The 25,790-nt window shown below is 43.4% G+C and overlaps 1 protein-coding gene across 10 annotated transcripts in view; it reads right to left on the bottom strand.

Annotated features, from left to right (window-relative positions):
- birc6 (baculoviral IAP repeat containing 6) overlaps positions 1–25,790 on the bottom strand; it is an 84,934-nt gene that overhangs the window by 17,391 nt on the left and 41,753 nt on the right. For all 10 annotated transcript variants that reach the window (XM_066696541.1, XM_066696539.1, XM_066696536.1 and 7 more), the window contains exons 61-65: positions 23,619–23,815; positions 22,883–23,183; positions 22,028–22,245; positions 19,747–19,911; positions 19,463–19,628 (exon numbers count right to left, since the gene is read on the bottom strand). In XM_066696541.1, the coding sequence (XP_066552638.1) occupies positions 19,463–19,628; positions 19,747–19,911; positions 22,028–22,245; positions 22,883–23,183; positions 23,619–23,815 (1,047 nt within the window). The remainder of the gene's footprint in view (positions 1–19,462; positions 19,629–19,746; positions 19,912–22,027; positions 22,246–22,882; positions 23,184–23,618; positions 23,816–25,790) is intronic.

A 25,790-nucleotide genomic window follows, 5' to 3' on the forward strand; every position in this document is an offset into this window, starting at 1 on the left:
ATCCGTACACATCTACCTGGAACACAGGGGCTCCCGACAGATGTGTCTTCATGGGACGATAAAAACAATAAGATTTATTGAGTTTAAATAAGTAAAATATGTATCATAAAGGTATAAGCATTAAGACACATGCTTAAGCAGATCAGCACTGTATTTTTTTTTTGCAACTGCTGTCTAAACTCCTTGGAGTCTAATGAAATTTGCTAAGGCAGTGGCAATCACAGCCGTGTCTGGTCAGCAATCTGCATCAACAGGGACCTCCAATAAAAACGAGGCCGGAGCTTGAGGATCCAGCGTATATGAGGCAGCTTCCTTCCCTTTGATATGTGTATGTATGTATTGTACATCTAATTTTACACTATATAACACTTTGTTTTAATTGCGACCATAATGGGTCACTCAATGTATACCAGTTGGGGAGTTCCAAGAAGCAAAAACTAAGGGGGCAGAACCAATCGAGCTGCACTGCCGTGGTACTGTCCTGGGGCTTCATTCGGCTGCTTTACATTTATATTGGAATTCAAGGCAACGTGGCGCAAGGTTTCTCCAAGCATCTGAACGACATGGTGACCTCCCGCTTTAATCTGTATTCAAATCACTGTCTCCCCTCTCCTTAAGAACCCATGGAAGCCCCTCCACTGCCGAAGTGCCGCATCCATTTCAGCAATTACCGCTAAACGACAGGAACATTTATGATTGATGCCGTAACATTTCTGTCTGCATCTGCTCCTAATCTATCTCGGCCGCATCTGCCCAGGATTGACGCAGGCGAGTCCCAGCAAACGCCATCCTGGGGAGACGCGGACTGGACATTCTCAATGTCACACTTTACACGCCTTCAAATCTCATGGTCACTTTGGCCATTTACCATTATTTAATTAACCCAGATTTATGGCTGGTAGAAATAAGATTGTTCCGAGAGGGAGAAATAAAACCTCAGACATTCAGACCAAGCACAGGTGCAAAACAAACACAGTGACAAAGTATGGCAAGGGGGGATGGACATCTTACGTCAGCCTCCTCTTCAACACTGTGGAGCAAAGTAGGAGTGGAAATGTAGGCAGAGAATAAAACCAAGAAGACAAATACAATATCCTATTCACCCATTTGTACTTATTTCTGTGTCTAATAGATTGTGGCTCTGAGGGGGTAGAATAAAAGTCCCAAAGGCAGCCATCTCTCAAAACTCTCAAAACCATGTCGCTCCAGGCAGCAGATGAGGAGCAATGCTTAATATTTAAAGTCTGTACCCGAGTGAACATACAGCTCTTGCAACTGGTTTGGCTACATATGCGAAGTGCCGAATGCACTTACTGTTTCGTAACCTGCCAGCCCAGTAGTGCAGGTTGTACCCCTGGATTCCCCTTCAAGTACCAAGAAATAAAAATAGCTTCCCATAAATCAAGGGCTTTAAAAAAAATAAACAAAGCAAAATCTAAGTCTTTGTCTCTCACACTCATTTTCATCAGATAGACAAGTCTAATGGCATTGAATCATGTGCGTGTGTGTGAGTACACACTCTGTTCCTGCTCAGTCAGAAAAGCCAGAATAATTGAACAGCAGTGACAGCACCGCAATGATGCCGCACAGAATCGTAAATATACTTGGAAAAATTGGGTGGAAGAACAAAAAACATAAAATCAAATAAAATGAGGGCAATCAAACGTGGGAAATGACTACTGAGGGACCACGCCGCTCATGAGACGATCAATCTAGAGGCAGTGACACCATGAACGGGCAATCAATTCTACAGCTGGTCCGCAGGCTTCTGCCATCCAATACATTCCCCCCAATAAAACGCAGTGGCACAAACAAGCATTGGGGCTCGTTGCGGGTGCTTGATGCACGGCACGCTCGGCTGCTCCGCAGACATGAGAAATATGAGGGATTTTCTCCCAAGGGTTGAGGGGGCGCGGAGAGAAGAGAGAAGAGAGAAGAGACTGATATACTGCCCTGCAGGCTGTCCCGACACGCCAAACCAGCACCGAGAGTTATCGAAAAGCAGATTATCTGGGGCAGCCTCTGCAAACTGCACAATGAGACAGTTTGCATACATTGTAATCTTAAAATAAAGAATATAATTTTGTCTGCTTCATCACAGCGCCTCGCTTAATGTGCATTTAAAATCAGCTATTTTCTTCTTCTTCGTCTGTTTGCCAAGAAACTCAGTTCGACGTCTTGCTTCGTTGGCAGATATTCCTGTATACTACTAGCAAATGCTGCTTCCAATGCAGTAATCAGAGAATTACTTACAAATTACAGACTTGCAGCCCTCGATGATTAATTCACTGGGGGCAATGTGTTGTAACTCATTCAGTTTTTAATCTGAAAATTCTAAAACGACAGGAAGAAAATTCTAGAACTGCATCCGTGTTGAAGATAAGAATTCATCTAGAAGTTTAAAATATGAATCAAAACAAAACACAGGGATTTGTTTTAAACAAATATCAGAGGCACGGGGTGATTTATTAATAATCTGCAGATTGGAAAAATAATATCTGCAGTTTCTAACCAATTCATTCTATACTGGAAGGTCCAATAAAGCATTGTACAGCTGTGGTTAACGAGCACGTCACCTATTGACAAATAGACAAAGTGAGTCTGAGCTGCTGCAAGCAGGGTGATGATGTCATACAGCTGGGTGGTGTGAGGTGAGGTAGGAGGTAGAACAGAACAAATTCTATAGAGGCTGTCATCACCTTTGCGCTACCCGATTGGCTAAGACATTGCACAGTATCCGATTTCACCATGAGCTTTTTTTTTTTTTTTAGGAAAATGTTTATGAAAACAGAAAAAAAAAAAAGACTGTTTTCCAGTTTCTGGGTGGTTAATTTAGCAGCTCACTTGATATGCACATGATACAAAGCATTAACTAGAAGGATGGAAAGACCTGCTACACACTGCAATAAATATGAAAATGAGTCGGCAAGCATTAAGACTAATTCTCCTCAAGGAAGAATACATTCAATGAGGTAAGAGGGGGTGTGGGAGGGTAAATTTGAAATTCTGTTACCCTAGTCATCTGAATAATCAATGTGCTCAAGACTTTAGATCATGTAAGGAGGGGTTATTTCAGGAGCAAGGAAATTAGATCAAGTAACGCCTTGGTCATATTCAATTTTCATTACCTATACATGAGTGCCACAGTTCCTAATTTTCTGTTCCTACAAACACAAACATGAACACACTCCCCCCCGCCCCAATGTGCGGTTCTTTGGGGTTTGCCTTTTGATTCGGGGTGCACGTCCCAGAGAGGGAAACTGGTCACTGCCAGGGTTACCAGCTGTCAACGGAATACAAATCCTCACTTTGAGGCCTGTAACGTACATTTGTCATTTGCCTCTGGGGGCTGGCTGTAGTTTAATCTGGTTATTTACAGTGTGCAAAAACTAATCTGACAAGGAGAACTGAATGCAGGAATCTCATTCAATTTATTTATGACACTTTTCATCAGCCGTGTCCCGAGCGGTGGCCTTCCGAAGCATGGGTCCCGAGTGGAAAGCGGCCGGGGTGGTAGAAATCCCCGCGCCTGGGAGAGACTATATTTCAGCACGTTCAGCCTAAGAGCTCGGCTGAGCCAAGACTGACAGGAGTGTGTCAAATTAGAAGAGGATTTATCGAGAGTCTCAGTGCTGCCTACGCGACCTGGATCAGAAATCCTCTGAGAATTCTTTCCAGTCGCTCAGGCCGTAGGATTTTTCCACAGCTCGACTCAACCGCCACACTGGCTCTGTCGCACAGGTTTAACTTTCGAACATATTTGATGTGGCGTATCTGTCATCAGATTATGAGCAATTAACTAATCTCTTGTTTGAACACAAACGACAGCTCGTCAAAAGAAGCAGAAGTAATGGTTTAAGTGAGTCACCTCCATAGGGGAAGGATTCCCTGCGAGTTGGGGACTGCCAATGCTAAACTGTAGAGCTGAGGGTCTCCCAAAAAAAGGATATTACTTCTTTAAATTTTACACAAACATAAGAATAAGTCTTCACAGTAGTTTTAATTTTGATCTTCGCACAGACAAACAAATGGCTTGAGAAGGTCCCCGAAACTTTAATCTCCTTGCTGCTTTAATATGAATGCACTGTAGATATTGACATTTTGCAGTCAATCGCAGATTTCCGAAACCAGTACTTGGATGATGGGTTTCCAGTTTGCCCAGATACATTATGTAACCATACTTCATACAGATCTCCACCGAATGAATAACTGGGCATTAAATTAAAAACTATTGTTTTTAGCTAAATGCAAAAATCCAATCAAAACCTTTAATTACTCTGTTGATTCCAGAACAAACGACCACACAGTGCTTTGGGCTATAGCGATAATAAGCAACTTTAAAAAAGGCAAAACAACCCCTCGAGGAGACAAATATATCACATTCCAAATTTTTCTTGCACACAAGAGGCACTGAAGTTTTAAATCACCGTGGATAAAATAATGCGAAATACCCACAAGTTTATACAACAGTCATAAAATTCGCCAGCAGCCGTTGCATAAAATCTACAAATGTATTCATTTTGAAAAAAATAAGACTTTATTAACACTGACACTTCGAGGGGAGCGAGATTTAATGCCGTTGTTCGATATAAATTGTTGTTGAATTTATGGTCACATCGAGCGTCTGCAAAACAATAAAACAGTTACATAAATAATAAATGGCCTCGACTGTACACAAGAAGTCGACAACAGCTCCTAATGAATACATCTCTTTTAAAGGCAGAGCGTTAGCTAGTTCGCCCTAATGTTGTTAATGATTCTTTTGCCTCTTTGTTATATGCTAAAATGCTCAATCCAAGAATAGCCAGACCTGATGAGCCGTTAAATAGGTAGTATTGAGCAGCACCGAATTCTTTTTCCATATCATTTAACATCCTCAGTACAGCTTAATTGGATAAGAATGACAATACCACTAAACTTACGACACATTACCGGGACGTTAAATTATAATTTTCATCAACACTAGACATGCGGAACGCACACAGCAGGAATCTATAGGTTTCTGTTCCTCAATATTGGCATGTTAATTGGTATGAGCTTACAAGCATAAAAACTCTTAATGGCAAACATGGCGTACGTGACTTGTGCAGAACCGTTGTGCGCCGAGGAAAATTGATCAACTCTGTGCCTTTATTAAAACGAAATGTGATGTACATCACCATCTCTGCTGGTTTTTCCTGCGAGACCCTTACAGAATCAGGTCTTTTTTGACATTTTGAAGACCACAGTACGAGTCTTTAATATTTACATTACGTTCTAAAGGGTGTACCTGGTTGAGCTTTTAGTAAAGACCACTGGATGACTTTCTCATGCACTGGCTATAGATGTAGACAAATTAGTTTATTTGACAAGCAATTTCTCTTTAGGGTGGGAAGGCTTAGAATTAATTACAAAATCAAATAAACAAATCAGTTCAAATCAACTCTTAAGATAATCTTTTGATAAAACATGTCGTTATATGAATTGTTCAATCCTGGTATTATTTCCCTAGATTTCCTGTTTTAGTCTCACTGGTGACTGAATCCCAACCATGGCAGTCAGTCAATGGACAGACATTTTCGGTAAGAAACACCCCACACGTCTTTCACAGCTCTGGGGTATAACCTAAGCAGGCCGTTTTCTCCCAGACCCTCAGAAACAGATTATGTACTTGATGTACAAACACAGTTGTCACCTCAGCACAAACCCCAGTCTTCTCTGCCCACTGTTTCTTTCAGTTTTTAATGGACCTGCTGACACAGGTTATGTTTGTTGTCTGTCTAACTACGCTTAGCGATAAGATTTTTATTTTGGCAGAGGTCCATCTCAGCAGCCGCTCTGTCCTGGGCCAGCGTGAGCACAACACTGTCCCCCTGGAGAGCGCAGACCGACACCACCGCCTGCCTCATACTCATTATGAATCAGTGCCTGTAGCACACAGCCTGATCACAACAAGCTCTCAAACGCTTTGCAACTCAGAATCTCTTATATGTGAAATAGAGCTGTACTAAAGCACACCTCAATATATATATATATATATAAAAAAAATATATAATACATAGATCCTGCAGAAGATTCTTGTAAAACTGAAGCATAGACCTTTAAACGCCAAAGGTTTAATAAAGATACACTCTTAGAACTAATGATACATTTAACACATTCTGTGTTTGTTCAAGGACATCACAACTTTGCGTCATGTGTCTTTTTAAGACAAGTGTTTTTCCCACACAGACTTGTGTTGTGCTATGGTGAATTTTAACACCACATTGTGTTGTCCTTGAACAAGCACAGAATGTGTTAAAGTTAACACATTAGACCTAATAGCGTATCTGATGAGCACATTATTCAGCGTGCAAATTATTACATTTCTCCATTATCGCTATCACTCGTGTAACCGATTGCCAAGGAAGTGCGCTTGAGGGCCAATCAGTTCAGATAACCAACAGCAGAGCAACAGATGTGGTTGTGCCCACTTGCTGTCGTGGCTCCAGCTGTCAAACCCTGCTCCTCTTCGGTAGCCATATAACAGATGGAGCCACTGTGGGCCGTGAGGCGGTCTCTGACCAGCCAGGCCGGCCGAACCTATCCCTCAAGGGTGCAGTCAGTCACAACCCTCACATGCTCATTTTTAATTAACGCACCTCTAAACCACCGTCTCCTACATTATCCTCATTCCGATTTCGCTTGAACCTGTCAGTGACAACTCAAAACTGGGGAAACTTCCATCTCATTTCCCCCCGATTCGTTATTAAACTTGACACGTACAGAATTGACATTTGGTATTTTACAGCATAGTAAGTCAGAGGATAAATGCCTCTATGAACTTTAAAGGATAGCCTATAGGTTACAGAGACTCAACCGATTACTAAATTAGAAGATAAAATTAGGACCGTCTCGGTTGCTTTTGTCAATGGTTATACAAGCACAGGATTGTTTTTCCCCCCTCTTCATTTTTATTTATTTCCTAAAATATATATATAAAAAAAAAAAATCCCAATACATGAAAATGTCTCACTTTTGTAAAACCCTAATGAAAAAAAAGACACTAACTATTCTACTTCTGCCAAGAATCCTTTTACACAAGAACAAGAAAAGAAATATTCCAATTGAATATAAACCGTTGCACACTTTGCATAGTGTAGCCCAGGCTTGCATGCCATTCTACATTTCCCTAAGGGAAAGCAAGGATCTAATTTTCTAAGCTAGGAACTTTCATCAGAAAGTGTATAACTATTTAAATGCTAAACGCACAGAAGCAAAGAACGTGCCAGAAAGTGCAGATAACTTTGCAGAAAAAGATGGAACGTTTTCTGGAGTAATTTGTGGATGAATTAAAATCCTAATCTGCACTCACAGCTGTGGAAACCTCATTGGACGTCTCTGTGATTCCAAATTACCTTTTCTAAACAATCAACAATACATTTTTCACATTTGCATCACAGTGCACCAATATATCTTCTTACTAGTGGTGGGATCAGCAGTAATGCCTGCAAAGGAACAGCTCGAAGGAGGGGTCCCTTGAGCAATAAAGACGCAACTAAAAGCATTATTTGTCATAGCATTCTTCTGGTGTCTCAATAATGGTCAATTTTCACCCTTTCACAACTCCTCAGATACCCCCCAGCATGGCTTACAGATGTCAAGAGTGATGGGGCGGCTGGTGCGAAGGCGTGAAGGCACGGTGGCAGCTCTCAGGTCAGGAGCACACCGTTTACGGTCTGAAAACAGAACTTGCAAGGATAAGTAGTTCCTCCTCCACAAGATTGATTGGAGTAGGGTGACCCGAGTCATCTGAAAACAACACTTTTAAAGGACACACTATTTAGATATCCTGCTGAACCAAAACCTTGAGGTAACACATTATTTACTCTTCTAAGGAAGGCATTCCAAGGATACTCTTCTGAGGACACGCTCAACGGGGGTTAAACTGCGGCAGGTCTGGGCCGAGGAGCCCTTGAGTCGTGTCGGGTTTTATGTCTCGCGGCAACACTATAACCTTTCATGATTTCCAGATCACAGGCACTGCCGCGCTGCTCCACAGATCGATAGGAGCGCTGTGGAGGAATGAATGAGGCAGTGAAATGAGCGTCGATAAGACTCTCAGGCGGCTCTGATCGGAGAGTGGATTTTCAACGGATAGCTAAACTTCAGACGAGCCGGGGCCATGTGAAGATGACCTACGATGACTGGAGCTCGGCTCTCCTCCGCCCGGCTCCCACACGGGCTGTAACGATCGTTCAGCTGTGGCGGAGCAGATCTATTCTGCACGGGGGAAGGGCACGGTCTCCACTATGCTGGTTAATATGGGCTGTTATATACATAAAAAACTCCATCGCTACACCACTCTGGATCTTCTTTCGGTATTTTATTAGAATGTTTTATGGGGGAGAAAAGATCTTGTCACAAGAGAGGAGTATTCATGTTTCATCATAAAGCCAAGACAAGATGGAAAATGTCAGCTGTGATGAGCAGAAAGACCTCTCCTCGGCTCGGTCCTTCTGGCTCTGATGTGGCAGGAGAAGTGAATTCCCCAACAGGGGCTCTGTCTTCACAAAGACGGACAACCATGCAGGGCAGCACAGTGACTCCTAACACTCGCTGAACTCCACAGCGCAGTTTCTCCTTGCTTTGTCAAGATGGGTGTGACCGAGTGGTGTCCATCAAAGCACCTCCCCCCCGAGTGGAAGGCCCTGTTTCAGACCCTACGAGCCTTGTATGAATGTGACGGCCCTGTACATGAATAAGGAGAGGGAAATCCACGAGATTTGAGAATGACCTAGTTTTTTTTAATTGTAAGATTCTTTATTAATTTTCCCAAGCCTATGAATTCATTAAGTTTAAAGCAATGTTTCTCAACCCCGATCCTGGAGGACCCTCTGCCCTGCCGATTTTTGTTCCAACCAAGCTGTCAATTACTTAATTGGAGCCTTAATGTAACTAATAATTTCCTAAATCAGAGCCTTTTAATTATTTTAAATAGTAGGGGGTTTAATTAAGTATAACATTGTATAAAGAACTTACTATCTTATTAAGGAACCAACTTTTTATCAGTTACACAAATTAAAAAGTCAAATTTAAGCAAATTATTACTTCAATTTAGGGTTTAATTAAGTAATTGAGAGCTCAGTTGGAACAAAAACCAGTAGGGTAGGGGTCGTCCGGGACCAGGGTTGAGAACCACTGAGTTGAAGTATCCAAGCTCCCAGCTACTTAAAATCTGATAACAGGACTTTCACAGCTTTTTAGAGGAAATTCACCTTTATGAATGGTTGTCAACCTGGGTGGAGCTAAAGCAGTATTTGAGAATTGTTTTAATTGGATCCATCTCAACAAAACTGAAGGCAAATTGTGACTTATACAGTTTAAAAGGAGGTTATAATATAATCGAATACCTAAAACAAAGGCACTTGTGCTAATGTAAAGTTGTGCTTTTCAAAATCTCCCCATGTGCAGATATGCATATGACAGCACTGTGGTAGTCCTACAAGATATTTCAATATAACATTGTTTTACGATCAATTCAGTGAGCAGAGTACAGCTGCAGGATCCTAATCCAAAAAACTGGATTAAGAAGATGTTTTTCCAGACAATACACAGGGACATGGAGTAAACTCATATGACCTTCCCTTGTTTGGCACAGGAGGTTTCCCAAATGCCAAAAAGATGCGATTACATTTTTAAACTGCAGTGATTCTTTAATTCATGCAGAGGATAATATTAAAAAGAACGGTTTTCAGATCCACCGAGACTCCTGAATTACTCCACCAGTGCTCGCAGTGCTGCAAAACATTGGGAATCTTAATCAGCCATTCAGCAGATATAATTCAAGGTCTCGTATTTGATACATTTTAATTAGTGGCTGATGTGCACATAGCTGACTGCATCAGACTTGTATTGCTACTTATTTTTTAATGCCCTGCATGGTAATTTGCTATTAATGGTGGTGCTCTCTGTCTGTAGGTAGGTAGTAATCATCCTAGAAGGAGTGATACATTTATTTATTTGTTTTAGGACCCACCACCATTCACTTCAGGGTAATTGGCAAACGTCATAGTAAAAATACGATTACCGTCTTAATTTACCAAGATGAATTTTCAGATTAACTACTGCAAGAAAATACAATTAACATTATACCGATATGGGTCGATAGGAATGATAACAATACAAGGAAAAGTTCCCGAAAAGGTGTGCTGATCACACCCGTGTGGTCATTTAAGTGGGGGGAATATTTCGTAAGAGCCCCACCATTTAAAAAGAAAAAATCCCCCCAAAAAAACCAAAACAAATAATTGGTTCCAAAATGCCAAGGAACTGATCACATGACTGTGGCGACACCAGAATGTAATGGCGGCTCATTAATGCCCCCTTCACAAGCTGCCCTTGTGTTTTCGTACTTTTTCTAACAATTGTATGATGTGCCTGAAAGCGGGGACTAGCAGAAGATTTTAACACCGGCTCAGTGCCGGCCTCTCGCTGTGCAATCCCGCTGCAGGACACCGAGAGCATTAACCATCTGTCTAAACTGTCTGCATCCTTTTACCGCTCCAGCTCCACAAGGAGATATCTTCCATAATGAAGTGTATTCACTTGCCTACAACGGAAATACAATCTGCCGCACCACAAGAATCTGGCAGGAGACGGAGTGCCATGACAGTCACTGTGTAAAAAAATAATTAGAAGAGAAGCAGGCTTTACGATGTCCTAGAAAATACAATAGCACAGACCACACATTTCCTTAACCTTTAACCCCACTAGGATTATGCACAAATGGGGGGGGGGGGGGGAAGACAAGATAACTGGCTTTACTGCCATTTTAAATGAATCCTTGAAGTTTTCCTTCCGTTTCATCTCTCCCTAGACAGACTGTCACAGATGAAAGCAATAAATAATTGTACCCGAAGGAAGGAAGGGGGTAAATAATGTGTTTTTCTTCCATTGTGAGAGGAACGGTTAGGGTACCTCCCTTTTCTCCAGATGACAAGGGCATTTTCCCGTCCATAAAATCTGCTGCGCCTCTTGATTAGAAAGGAAAAGATAATTAAACTACAGAACACACCATCACCCAGCGATTCCAGCAATATGACTTGAACACCATGCCCCGGGCCAGGTAGCATTACAGGAGTGAATCACTCTCCACAGACAGCAGAAAGCACTAACCGCTGACTAGATAATAAAAAGTCAGAACCAACAATAGAATCTGGAACGCACAATAGGAGACAGAATAAAAAAACAAATACAAAACAATACCTGATCTCTTTTGACTGAGGCTGATAAGATTTAAATAATGTGTATATACTAACGTGGTGTACTTAAGATTCAGGCTAGAGAACAGACCAAACAACGTGCTGTAAAGGTACACAACCACAGGGTAAGAATGGACTCCCGGTAGAAATTTCACCCATGCTTCATTATGTAGCTGGCAGTGGGTAACAAGGGGAGTGTATTAATGTACGGAGAAAGCCCTCATAAAAGATTAGCCTGTCAGGCAGAGGCACAGGGAGACAAAAGGCAGAATTGCTACTTCAGCCTGACTGCTTTAATGTCACTATTTCTCAAGCGGGAATGCAGAGACCCCCTGGAGTCCAGATCTTTCTCTGCTCCCCCTCAGCACTTAAGCCACCTCCCCGCCGTCTCCTCCTCACCGGTTGCGAATCCGCCGTGCCTGACAGGGGGACTGGAGAGCTACGTGCGTCGCTGTTGCCGCTCGGCGTCTGGGCAGGGTCGCCCGGAGCGCCTTCCTTGTTACAGTCACTGCCAAAAGCATATTAAATCAATGTCAGAGTCGGCGACGGCAGCGCGACTAAAGCCTCCGTCACTCCGCCGCCTGGATACAACTGGCCGCTAAGTTATGCAATGCTCAGTGCTGCCCGTCATGGAGGGGCAGACCACGGACTGACAGGCTGCAGGTGCCACGTTCTGGAGAGCAATATCTGGCTAATACTCTCGCCGTTTTGTCCTTTGTCAGCTTTTTGGGCTTGTTAATTTTAACCCTGAGCTGGAAAAACGTCTATTGCTTTCTTTTCCTCTCCACCGCCCCCCCCCCCATACCAGTCGTTCTTCTACTCGGGGGGACAGAAGGCAAAAAAAGGGAAAGCTGAGTGCCGCGACGATGCACGCTGGTCATAGGGTTCAACTGGAGGCAAACTCTTATAAAGGGTGCTAATTGTGCGACTCTAAGAGGGGCCGGGACCAAGGAGACAGCTGCTCCCTTAAAAGCTGCTAAGAGGGCCAAAGAGACAGCGAAAGGGTTGGGAGGAGGGAGGCAAGAAGGAGGTGGTTTGTGTGTGTGGGGGGGGGGGAGGAGGAGAAGGATTTCTATCAGCCCTGAATGGAAGCAATTATCATTCGTAGGTGAAAAATCATCGCTTAGGTAGGAAGAAGAATCATACCAGAGGATCAATATTGGAAGAGGTCATCTTTTCCACATCGCTTAGCCTCACAGGATTATCGAAGCAGAGCTGTGCGTTTTAATACCTCAGAAGCTATTTTTCCTTTTTTTTTTTTTCTTCTCCTCCTCCTCCCTGGGACTACCGGGCTATTGTGCTGCTTCCAGTCCCCTCCCCAGCACAGAGCAGCAGCTCCCTCCATGAAGACACGGAGCTGCCACACATCCACGAAGACTGAGAAGCATGCTCGATATCATTTCATTCCTGATGCAGCGTAGGGTAAGCAACTCTTTCCGCTTCTTCCGATGCAGCAGCACGACAGAGTAGAACAATGTCGGCGTGAGCAAACGTGCTCTTGTTCCTCGGTGCCCACTGTGCACAATGCTACGGTATTCGCACCCCGTTCCAGCTCTGTGAGCGACGGCTCCGTGCGCCGTGTTTACATTCCAGCAGATCCTGAGGGTCACAAATCAGACTCGGAGGAATGACATGTATTTACTCATTCCGCTAAGCCTTTTTCTCTCCCTCTTTTTTTCTGGGCAACGCACTGCAAGAGAGATGTCCTGGACGGAGGGGGGAATGGATCGGTAGTGTTTCGATTTTGCAAAAGACACCCGGTTCAGGATATTTGTTTTCCGATGTCTCGTGCGTTCGGTAATTTATAATTCGATTTTTTTTTTCTGGGGGCTAGATCTGGAGGTGCAAAACATCCTGCTACAGCTAACAAAGACATACCAACACAGTATTCGCCAGGTGATCTTATTTACTACATGTAGGCAAACGAGAGTGAACAGCTGAAAGGATTTTTTTTTTTTTCTTCTAACAAAACGGTAATCTTTCTTTGATTATTTAAAAGAAAAGGGTGTGGGAGGGTGAGGAGTTGCTGAAGTCCGTCTTACATCATTTATTTCTCCCGGCACACTTTTTTGTTTTTGTTTTTATCATTACTAAATAACTACCAGGATCCTGGTCAAGTTAACAGCTACAAAAATGGGCACAACTGTCATTACTCTAGAGGAAGTGAAGCAGCTGGAAGAGAGGGGGGAGAAAGAGGAGTCCATTCTGGCCATGCTGGGCATCATCGGGACGGTGCTCAACCTTTTTGTCATCGTGTTTGTTTACATCTACACCACCCTGTGAGGACCCTCTATCCCTTGGTCCACAACTCCAGCTCCGTGACCGCCGGGCCACGGAGCTTCACCACATACGAGCAGAGGAGCCAGCTACAAAAGAACAACTCTTCATTAGCTAGCAGGGTCTTCCCCTCCATATCCACAAGGGGCACAATGGGACCAGCAGGACAGAAACTGATCAGGCATCTGAAGTGTTTGGTGCCGATGTCCAGGCGGTGGAGAAAATATTCAGTCTGCCACTTGTTGGGGCCGGGCTGCAAGCACCACGGATGCACTCAAATGACTAGATGTGGATCAGGGGGGGTTGGGTGTGTGCCAGTCAGAGAGAGCGCCTCTAAATACTTTGAGCTTTTCCCAACCTCATTATAAGATCCCCAAGTAAGGAGGTAAAGACAATGTCTGTGGGGGTGGGGGTGGTGGCATTTGAATTGGAATATACAAGGGTGGCTACTCTGGATTAACAAGGTTGCCGTGGATGTAACAGGACTGAACTGAGAGACTGAAAACCAGCTATTCACCCACTGAATGTGAAACCCTAACAGGAGAACTGGTATGCTTCTATACACTTTTATAGCATTACAGAGCATATTTTTACTGACTTGCACTTGCATTATTTCTTTACCTTCAATATGTTTTATAAGAGTAGTGACACCCTGGCTTGAGTAGGGGGCTAAGAAAAATAAGTAAGACCTTCAAGCTATGGCAAGGGCAGCTGCCAAAGAGTGACTTCTGCAGAGAGAGGAACATTTGATCTGTTACATTAAAATTATGTGCCGAGCTGCCAAACCGCAAATTGTCTCGCTCTCATTTTTGCCTATTGTTCAAGACCAGACTGGGAATGGCGGTCCGCAATAAATAAAGTATATTTTTATAAAGAGCACTATGACAAAAGCATCACAAAATGGGTTAAAATGTGCCATTTTGAGCTCCAACAGAAGCATATCCACATCTCAGAAATGTACGATCATGGATACTTGTAGACTGTACACTGGTTATCGGAGAGCAACTTCATGTGGAGGCCTACATTTATTCTGATTCAAACCAGTAATAAGAATTTGAATGAGCTCACTGTCGGTACAAACACGGGGAATAAAGGCTGCTCTTTATATCATTACTGTTGATTTCAGTGCAACCGACACATGGTGAAAATTAAATCAAAATTAATAATAATGAAGCAACCTGGCAACACTTTATGAAAGGTGAGTCAAGTTATAAAGTTAATAAATTGATTGACTGACCATCCCCAAAAGACAGAACACAGCACTTCCTGTTATGGGGGAAATTATTCTGACTGGGTCATTAAATGGTTAATGTCTATTAATACTACATTAAAAAAACAAAACAGTTTTACTCTAAACATGCTTATAATTCCGGTGTAAAACATTGCTTTAAGAACAGTATACTACAGGTTAAACCAAACCATTCCAAAGTGCATAAATCTGAATTTATAACAGACATGGTACAATAAAAAGCAGTTTTTCCTAATTGATTAAATCTAGATTTCTGAAGCTGTTATTCGAGAGTACAAGCCTCCTCCAGAAAAAAAATGAACTGTATATATGTATTTATCAGCTTCTTCTGAACAATTGTATAAAGGTATTAATAAATCTGTTTTTTGTATTGAAACATTACAATATTGTTGTATAAGCAAGTCTAATATGTGCACATTCAACAAGAAATCTATACATATTTTAAACTACATTTATTTAATTTTTGTAAACCATTTGACTGATTAGTCTCACACGGTTGGAGGCTGTGGGCGTATGGCATCAGACACCTCTGAAGTTCCCCGCTAGTTGAGTGGACTGGAGTTATCCTTTAGAGCTGAACTATAGCTTCAGGAAGAGGGGATGAGTGAATGCCTAGTGTGTGTGTGTGTTTTTGTTTGTGTGTGGGGGGGGGGGGGGTTAAACATGCAAGAGTAAACCTTTGGCTGTCTGAACATCTGAATGTTTGCTGAACCTGCTATTCGTCCAGCTTTTCGAAAGCTGTCAGTAGACATATTTCTCCCTATGCCTGCCAGGCATCACCTCCCACCCTCCCCCTCACCCCCCTGCGACCTGTCATGTCTGGAACAGAGAACAACAGAAATGCAACCAGGAAAAATAAACTAAAAAGGAAGGAAGGGGGAAAAAAGGCCGATTGACCAGACGCCCTATCACCTTCTGATAACTTCGAGGTAAATATGTAAACGCACGCACACGATTAACAAACGTTCATCTGTTCTCTGCTGTTCCACTCGGCGGTGTATTCTTCTGCCGGTGTGGCGACTTCTGGGGTGAAAGCACCCACAGTCAGTCCCGCCGATTGCTACAGCAACAAACAGAAAGCACCAGAGCACACAGGGGTGGATTGCAGGATGAATCATCGGCAGCCGTCCTTGAAGGTTGCGCTGCATGGATTGCTAAATATGTCAACTAGGACTTCAGTGTGCTTGAGCTAACCGATGACTCGCAAACAGGGACCGCGCTCCAACGAAATATTAAATTATAAACCGAAAACGGCCCTAATTCATTAGAAAACATCAAATGCTACATGATCTTCGATAATGTCTCATGCACAATATTGCTGTAGCGCTCGATTCAAATAGTGTCAGACTGGTTTTATGAGCACAACACAAGCCTTCTCCTAATTGCTTTTCTGCTTTACAGGCTGCTCCACTTCTTTTTTTAACATATAAATGAAGATTTCAATTAAAATAAATTAGCTTCAGAGTGACATTAAAAAGCATTGCCTTCCACTAGCATTACTGTCTAATGGCTTAACTACTGCAGTGATGGAATATGCAACAGGGTTGTAATGGATCCCAACAGGATTGCAGAGACACTGGTGACTAATGAGGAACAATACCCAGTCAACTGCTTATTTGCAGGATTAATACACAATATGAATAGTGTTTTGTAAAAATAAAAAATAAAAAAAAAAAAAAAAAAAAAATTGCTGTTAAACTGCAAAGTGAACAACACATTTTCCAACTTGAGCTGGACTTGGCGAATTAGAAAAATTTAATGGTCATCTCAAAAGAATACCTCATCTGAACTATACTCATCTGTATCTTCATTAACTCGTTCATTTCACTGCTAATGTATTCATCTTGGCGACACACTCTAAAGGAGAGCAATTATGTCTTATAAGTCAGGATATCTGCATGAAAGAAATGTAGAAAGTGAAATACGTGATTTTGAGAATAAACCTCAAAGAGCTCAGCTTGGGTAGAACATATTTATAGGAGGTGGGTGTTTTGAAAGCCACATTGTGAAATGTGCACTTTATTTTCAACATTTAAAACCATACCTCTCAGTGTTATGTTACAAGTTACTTAATTTGACTTATCAGACACAGAATGTAATAGTAATAATTACAATAATTACCCCCAAAGGGAACACTGTGCCATCAGCTGTTAAGGGTTGTATGCTAACCAAATTTTCTAATTAGACAACAGAGAAACTCAGCCAAAGCACTTTCAAAGGATGGACAATTTAACCTCGATCGATAGGGGAACGCAGCCATGTCAGTAAAACGTGGTTAGACAGCGTTGCCACACTGAGGCCGTGTCTTGGCCAATCAATAGATTCAACCTGCTTCACACAGAGGAATAAAAGGAGAGGCTATAAAAGGACAGACTAACACCCCAGCAGCCTAAAGTACTTCACAATTTCCATATATATGGGTTCCTGCCACCTCGGAAGCACAGTGAAGATATAACGAGGTAAAAACCAAAACTAACGAGGGGAAATCATTAGAAAACATCCCGTTTCCACTGTTAAACCAGTCCTGCAACATCACACATTCAACAGGGCTTTTAATGTACACTGTGCATCTAGACAACTATGTTTGATGTCATTTCCCAAGAGGTTGAAAAACACGACAAGTCAGGCCCAGGCAGTATGATTGCGGCCGGATTTATAGATCAGAAATCCTCCTCCATCATCTGCAGGCTACAGCAAGGAGGAGCCGCTGGAAATACCCCCTTCCCGACGCAAAGGACAAGACAAAGCAAACAAGCAGACAGGCCGCGTTTAAAATAGACCTACACATACATACATGAGAATTGAATTCACCATGCAATTTATTTACAAAACATAATCTGTTTAGTGCAGACTGAATGAATAATTTAGAAAATGGAAGGCAGGAAGGACGGGGGTGGGGAAACAAAAACGCTAAAGCAGCCATATATCAAGAGACAAAATATAATTGACTTTTTTCTATTCCTCCTCCAAGCACAATCCAGTAAGTCAGCCCATGTGCTCTGTAACACAATGTCATTTTTATCCCTGTGTTAAGAAAACACACTGACTGAATAACTGCCCTGTCACTTACACTGCGAGCTACAAATGCCACAGATCCCTTATCTCGTTTTCTTCATTGTCTGCCCGGCCCTCGTTCTAATGGATTTTAGAAGCAATATCCTACACACACATCTACAGTGCGTTATTAAAAAAGTGTGTGTCAGGGTGCTTTTAGATCTCTTCACACATTTGATTAGAGCCAACCCTGGGATTACATTTAAACACTGACTGCCGAAAGCTTTCAGAAAGGAACTTGTCCCCTCAAAAAAAAAAAAAATCACTCCCATCTGTCTGTCTGCTCCCATCAGCAGACATACCCATAAACCGCAAAGCAATTTAAACAAACAAACCTCAAAACATTAAACGACAAGATAACAACTTAAATGCAGTAAATTACATATGCCGTAATTGCCTTTCATAGGCCACAGGCTAGTACTGCTGAATTTAAAATGGCATAGGTAGAGAAATTTGTATAATACTGTGCTGGAAATATGTTCTTCTCAAACAAAACGCATATTTTAAATTGAAAGATGTCAGCTGAGGTGGCATCCGAACTCTGAAACAATCGAGTCAATTATAATGCGTTTTGTTTCTCCAGACGCACAGTTGAACGCATTTACAAATTCAATGGATCATAATAAAAAAAGTGACAGCTCTGCCGAGGTAATCGGAAGTAAAGAGAAATAAAAATAAACACACACAGGAAAGAGAACAAAATGTATAAAAGACTTCATCTTCAAATCGGGCAAAACCACAAATATACACAACTAAATGACAAAAAAAGAAACCTCCCAATCAACAGAGCAGAGCCGACAGAAATGGCAACGACCACAGAACGCATCTCGCACACATCCGTCAGACACTGTACAGAAGCAGCTCATTTCTTAACTAGCAAGAGCCGACCGGCAGCAGTGTTGGGACTCGAGAGGCACAGATGACCAATTTATTTCCAAATGAGATTGTGCTGTGCGAGTGCTGCGTCCAGCCGGGGAGGAGACGTGAATTGACTGGCTCCTTGCCTCATGAGTGGGCTGTGATAACTGCCGCCCCACAATTACTATCGATAGGCTGTCTCTCCGACTCGAATTTGGAGATTCATGGGGATGAATCATGCCGGGCCGGGAGCAGTGCTTGCTTTAGAGATTAAACCCCAGATGAGGATCCATCTGGAGAACACACTGGCATGACAACGTAACAGATGTTTTTACAGTATTATATATTTAAAAAGAAAAAAAAAGGTCTCTTGCTAAAGAAGCCCTTTATAATGATTAAATATATATATATATATATAAATACAATTTTAAAATGGTGGTATAACAAGCACTATCAGTAATGTTTAATTCATTTGAAAGTCATTTTCACTTGATGCAAACAGGACACAATGTACCGATGCTGTACCGGATTCAACTACATGCTCTTCTGGGCTCACATTTTCCACACAACACAACAGATTCCAAATGTAACTAAAGGTTCGCAATTCAACTCTTCATGGAGGCATCAGAAACCATCTTATACCGCCCAGGTGCAGCACTTTCAAGACACTTTCAGATCACCAAACAGTAACGGGGCAACTGTCAATAAAGCTCACTCCCTATTGTCTCCACAGCTGCTGGTCTTTCCAAAGACACAGATCTAAAAAGCATACAAGAAAAGTGCCACATGGTGGGGGGCCTACCCGAGTCGTTGCGCAGGTAGGACGACATAGCCGGGATGAGGCAGGACTGGCTGAGGAGCTCCTGCAGGACGGAGGGGAGCGCGTTGCTGTTCTGTCCTCGGCTCTCCCCGCTGTGGGCCTCTGCCGACCCCACACTGCCCGCCGGGTTGATGTAACTGGCGAGGACCTGTGATAGACGGAGGGTGAGAGACCCATCAGTACCTGACCCGTGCAGTGTCTCTTCTCCGGACGGGATGGGTGTGTTTATGTACGCCGCTCCCTCTCCCCGACCCCCCGGTGCTGACCTGCAGTAGGCAGGTGACGTGCTCCTCTTCCAGCCTCTGCTTGGTCAAGGCCTGTTCAACATCCCAGCCCGAGGCCGTGGAGCCCGTCCCGAAGCCCGTCCCCTTGGCCCAGTACAGCTGCTGCTCTTCACTGGACCCACCAGCATGTCCACTGGACATCTGTGACTGGGAAAAAGGGCACAGATGTAGTCAAGCACATTGGAGACAGACTTCATCAGTGCTGGGTGGGGGTTTGGGAGATGAAGGCAGCAGGAGGTTGGAATTAACTTATAATCACAAGAACACAAGTGTTGCCATAGATTATAACTATTCAGAAAGCAGCAGCAGATAATAGCAAGCTGAGAGTGAAAGGACAGACATGTCTCTTGTAAAGCAAGCAGAGAGAAATTAAACTGGTGTAGCTTCAAAATGTTATCTGATGAGCTGCATCAAGAGACCTCACCTTTGCCAATGAAACCGTTGACATTTATCATGCTTGACACGGCTTATTCCCTATCTTTACACAAGGCCAAAAAGGACTGATATGAAATCTGTAACACTGCTGAAAACTCCTCTACAATTATATGTCATCCCACGCTGCAGGAGCATTATATTAAATCTGCACCAAGTTCAGGATGAAACCTCATATGTCCCCTTTTCTTGCAAAGTTTCTCTTTACTTTTTGTGTTCAATTCCAAAAAACAATTAAAAAAGCATATTCTCAAAAAAGGTGTAGCATTCTTTTTTTAATCTTAAAATGCAGGCAGCATTCTTATAAAGCTACTGAAACATTAAACAGATTCATTTCAGCCGGGATATGAATTTAATAAGCAAACAAATTCCCTTATAAAACACAAACCTTATATAGAATCTGGTAGGTATTGCGGTTTAAGTCTAGAGCAAAACATCTTACATCTCGAGCTGTGTGTGGATATCGGTAACAAAACTATAACTGCAGTTTCAAACCCCAGTAACCAAAGAGAAGAATAAATCAAGAGTGAGATAGACAGCAGGTCACTGACAGCCAAGAGGGGGTGTTTTCCACCATCTATACAAGCCGTAAGACTTCTCTACAACCTGGGACTAGTTAGATAATCCTACTGTCCTCTATTCACGCCAGGAACAGCAGGGGTTTAACGGCTATTTATTTGATTTCCGTTGCCATGAATGAAGAGCCCTTTCTCAAAGACACAAGTATATTGCTACTTTGATGTTGGAACTCAAGGAAGAGTTGAAACGAGACGAACCTTTGACAGTAGCTGTGGAATCGGGAGGCATAAAAAGTGCACTGAATCAATTGATGATTTGCTGTGTCATCTGTTTTGTGTTCTTTTCTTTCTTACAGAACTTCCAAGTCCCTCTTTGGGTAACATTACTAGTCATCAAGGTTCACAGGATGGTACAAAGAGTCACACATCCAATATATATGTATATATTTTTTCCGATCCTCGTTTGTCGAATCTGTGAGCAGCGACTATGCTGCAGAGTGTGTTGACTAAAGAGCGCTTTTCATTTGACAGCATTTGTTTCAAACACTGACAGGATTGTTACACCACTGGCATTGTGCAGACATCAGTTGCCTTGAAAACAAAAAGATGTTAAAGCTCGAGCAAATTCCCAGAGCCCGTGTCTGTTTAGTGGTGCATGCTGTTCTCCCCGGTCCCGCATACTCTTGCCCCTAGCTGGGAAACTGGGATTTCTATCCTATTCTCTGGGGTCACACTGAAGAAGACCTGTACTTCGGCAGGATGCTGAAGGCCACACACACACACACACGTTCTCTGAACTCTGCACACACTTCACCGTGTCAAACCTGGGTCGCAGTCAGCCAATGACCCGGCCTGAATCTGAAACGGACAACTCTGAACTATATGGGCCAATCTGAACAGCTGACAACGGGAATCGTAACCTTAAACGAACAATTAAGAACAGAACTAAGGACAAAGGAGACGCATCAGGTAGCAGATTCCAAACAACGGAGGCCACTGGCTACTGATTTACACTATACTAAATCACTTCAGAGTTGATATTCAAGGAAATGTCTCTGCAACCAAGAAAAAAACCTAAAACATATCAGTGTAATTACTCCAAGTCAAGAGGGGAAAACAGAGTGAGAGCATTTAATCCAGTTGACCGAAGGATAAGTGCTAACCTTGCTTTCCCTCAAAACTCTTATAAGTAATTTGGTGCTTTTGAAGAAGATTCGAACTGGGATCGTTGGGTGACTTGCTTCACTGAACTCGCAGTGATTAAAGACCTGGGATCATCGGAAAGCAGGTTGTGCACCTCGGGCTGAACTCACCTCCGTCTGGTTGGGACTGGCATTGGGCACACGGGGCGCGTGGTGGCTTAGAGCCGACAGGCAGGCCAGGATGAGATGAATCGCGCCGATCTCCAGAGCCATGCGTCTCAGAAGAACCCCGTCGTCGGTGGTCAGGGGCGTGGTGCTGAATAAAGTGCGCAGGACGTGGAAGGGGAGGGTGGGCAGCACGTTGGCTGACGGGGACTGCAGGATGTGACCTGGTTACAAACAAAACAAGTCAGCAAGCAACTCAGGTACAGCGTGCGGAGTGGCAGATCTATCTTAATGAGCACGCTCTCACAGGGGGCTGCTGCGGGTCGATAGCGTTTATTTATCAGTCATTACCTACTAGAAAAGGCTCTCTACTTCAAGGACTAACATCTACTTTTGCATCCCCATGAGGAGTCTTCAGCTAAATGCACTTTGATAATACAAGACAAGCTGTACAGAGGTTAACTCGGGCAAAATCAACTGCATTACAGGCGGCCCCATCAACCATCAGCTAGCAGGACCTGCAAATGGCGCGTATAGGGTTTCAAAAATTAAGGATAAAATCTACGATGGCATCCGAGAATTGTTCTGTGGAAAGAGACACTACGATAACAGGGTCTTGAACTTTGCAATTGATCCGGAAGGCCCAGTGAATGGGGACCCCACGAAAATGAAGGGTTTGGGATACAATACATTGGGATTACTAAACACTTAACTAGTTCAACGTCAACAGGAATTAGTTGATTAGACTATGTTCCACAAACCTAGACTTCAGAGCATCAGGGGAACGGCAAGCAGGAATGGAATGGAAACCTGACAGCTAGGTTTGATTTGAGGAGGTATGCCCCACCGGCGGACACTTACTTCCTTCCCCGTCATCGGTGACGCCCAGCACCAGGCGCAGCAGACACTGGGCATGTTTGCGCTCCTTCAGCAGCACCTCGGCGTAGCCCGGCAGCCGCAGGAACAAGCCGAAGGCAGCCAGGGAGTGTGCGGGGATGGGCGACATGGTCTGCACCGAGGACTTGATGGGCGGCGGCTCGGCGGCGATGGTCTCCGGCGCCTCGTACACCAGCTCCCCCGACTGCTCGATGGTCACCCACTCGAACTGATCGCTGTCCTTGGGCTTCTCCTGCGTGGTGGATGCCACCACGGGCGCACTGACCTACAGCCAGGACAAAGAGAAGAGGGAACGTGAAAAAACTGGGACTTCGGGGGTAAATGCAGCCTTTCATTTTATTTATTTTTAGCAAAAGGAGTTATGTTTATAGAGTATGTTAGTCAATGCTTGACTTAAATATATTAAAATGGACAGCATTTAGAGACAAGTGCACTATAAACAAGTCACCATATTCAGCCTATTTTTATTTATTTATAATTTTAACACACAGAGCGAGACGGAGAGATAAGAGGAGCGGACTGGCATGGGCTCAATCGAGGGAGCTGGGAGGGTTCTAGACAGAAATGGACTGCCACTGCTTCATACACACATGGTTTAGTGGGTAAGGTCAACGGATCGGGCCTCTTCACCATGTGGTCACAAACTGCTTTAGAAACAATGTGTAGAATATGACCCTGACCAGAAAAAAACACGACTTGCCTGTTGGATGACATCGGGGTACAGCATCGGCAATCTCTCTGCTATTAGAGCCAGACCTCCCATCCCTGCAAACACCTGCAGAGGGGACTGGATGGGGTTGGTTTCCAGCAGAGACTCGTCGATGGCGGCGTCGAGACATTCGTCGCCCTGCGTCATGGGCTCGTCTTCCGGGCAGCTGTTCAGCATCTCCCCGTGCTCTGTGCAAGGAGTGGAACCAGAAATGAACCATCTTTGAACAGAGAGAGGGCTGGACCGGCGGGCAGCATCAAAAGCAAAAAGCACGACATCACATCGAACAAAACCTCACAAACGACTGGAGAGAGAGAGGGAGAGGTTATGACACGGCACCTAGCTTGGGTTAAATAAAAATAAAAAATAAAACACCATTCCTAATCCTCTTAACATGTACTGTCGGTCTCGTATTTCTGTTATTGTTTTGCATCAGGTTTGATTCATGCTGGGTAGAAATAGAAGAGGGGTGTGTGTGTGTGTGTGTGTGTGTGTGTTTGGGAGGGGGATTCATTTGTTTGGGTCTTACCCCCCCACCCAGTTTTTCTATTTATAAAAATAAAACAAGCTAACAGGTCATCCGCAAACACGGAATAGCAAAGAAAATGAATGATTCATTGCTTCTCTACAGGGATTTCTATGCGGAATTAGAAAGTCTCTTGAGTCCCGACTAATAAGGTATGTAACGGCCCATGCCATCCAGACTGCAAAATTAGACTGGATGGGATAGTGGCAGGCTGCGAGTCTGAGGGTTAACTGCAGAGCTTTACAGATGGGTAGGGGACCACAGCTGACCACCAAGACAAATCCCCCTGAGGCCGAGTCATCCTGAGACACCGTGTCACCGGCCAGTTTAATACTAAAGTCTCACTGCAACGCCCCCGCTGAAAAAGGGTTCTGGGTATCAGATTCTGTGAATTCCCGCAGATAAAGAGCAAGTAGGAAAAGCTATTTGAATAAAATTATAAATGAGCCCAAAAAAAAAAAGATGAAAAATCCATTTGTTTATTTTGGTCTCCACGGTCCTGGGAAAGTCACTACACCGAGGGACCGGCTTCACAAACGACTACATTCTGCTCCTGCTTTCACTCAAACTGCCCACGGCTTTGTGCGGCAGTTGATAAAAGGGGTTGCAAATGAGTTTGTTAGTTCAGCTTTTCATCAACATTTTCAGTTGGATCTCTCACAGGAGCCCTAGCATCGGCAGTCAGATAAAAGAGCCAATTAGGTCTCTACCTAGCTACTTCTTCTGCACCGATTTAACAGTTCAAATTACTCACATTTCTATAGCTCACTGACTGCCCGGTTTATCACAGAGGAGTGTATATTATCAGAGGTCTGCAGATTCAAACGTGTAAAATAGTCTTTATAGCTGATTTGTCCTGTGAGATTGCAGGAGCATATACCCATGGGGTGAAAAAAACAAGGTGAACGAAGTGCAAAGGATCAATAAATTATTAAATACGCTTTATTGACCATACTGTATATGCGATATTGGAGCATTCCTCACTAAGAAGGAGAGATCGAAAAAGATTATACCTTTTCTGCCACCGAAAGTTTTAATGTTTGTCGTTACGAGAGAATTAAGGGAAATAAACTGACATTGGTACGCAAGTCAATTTAACTCTCCACCGGTTATACGTCTATTAAAATGCCTGGGAGCACCCGCAGAGATACAATAATGATTTTGACATCTATACCTGTGAAGCCCAAGAAAATTAGCAGCGGCCCGGCGCATCGCTGAGAAGTACTCGTCGTCATTGTGGGGAGTTCATTTGGATGCTGTCCACACTTTCTCAATATATAATTACATGCAGCGATGTGACGGGCATACAGTCCCCGGACGAACTTCCCCCAGAATTTCAATCATCCGTGGGCCAACGCACCCATCTTCAGACATGGGATCATCGGTATGCTCGACTGGTCATTACGGCTCCAGTCAAATTGATAATCATCGCTGCTGTGTTACAGTCACAACGGGGGGATAATAGTTTAACTCTTTATTTGGGATTAATTAGAAGCGTGTCATATTCAACATTTACATGAAGCATGCCTGTTTAATCCCTCGTTCTTCTGAAGAACACAGCAAGCAGAAGAGGTGTGTGTGTGCGTTTATTACTCAGTCAAGATAAAGGTTGGGTTGAAACCAAACCCATGACGTGA

Source organism: Amia ocellicauda, chromosome 23, assembly GCF_036373705.1.
Source record: "Amia ocellicauda isolate fAmiCal2 chromosome 23, fAmiCal2.hap1, whole genome shotgun sequence".
Classification (NCBI taxonomy): Eukaryota; Metazoa; Chordata; class Actinopteri; order Amiiformes; family Amiidae; genus Amia; species Amia ocellicauda.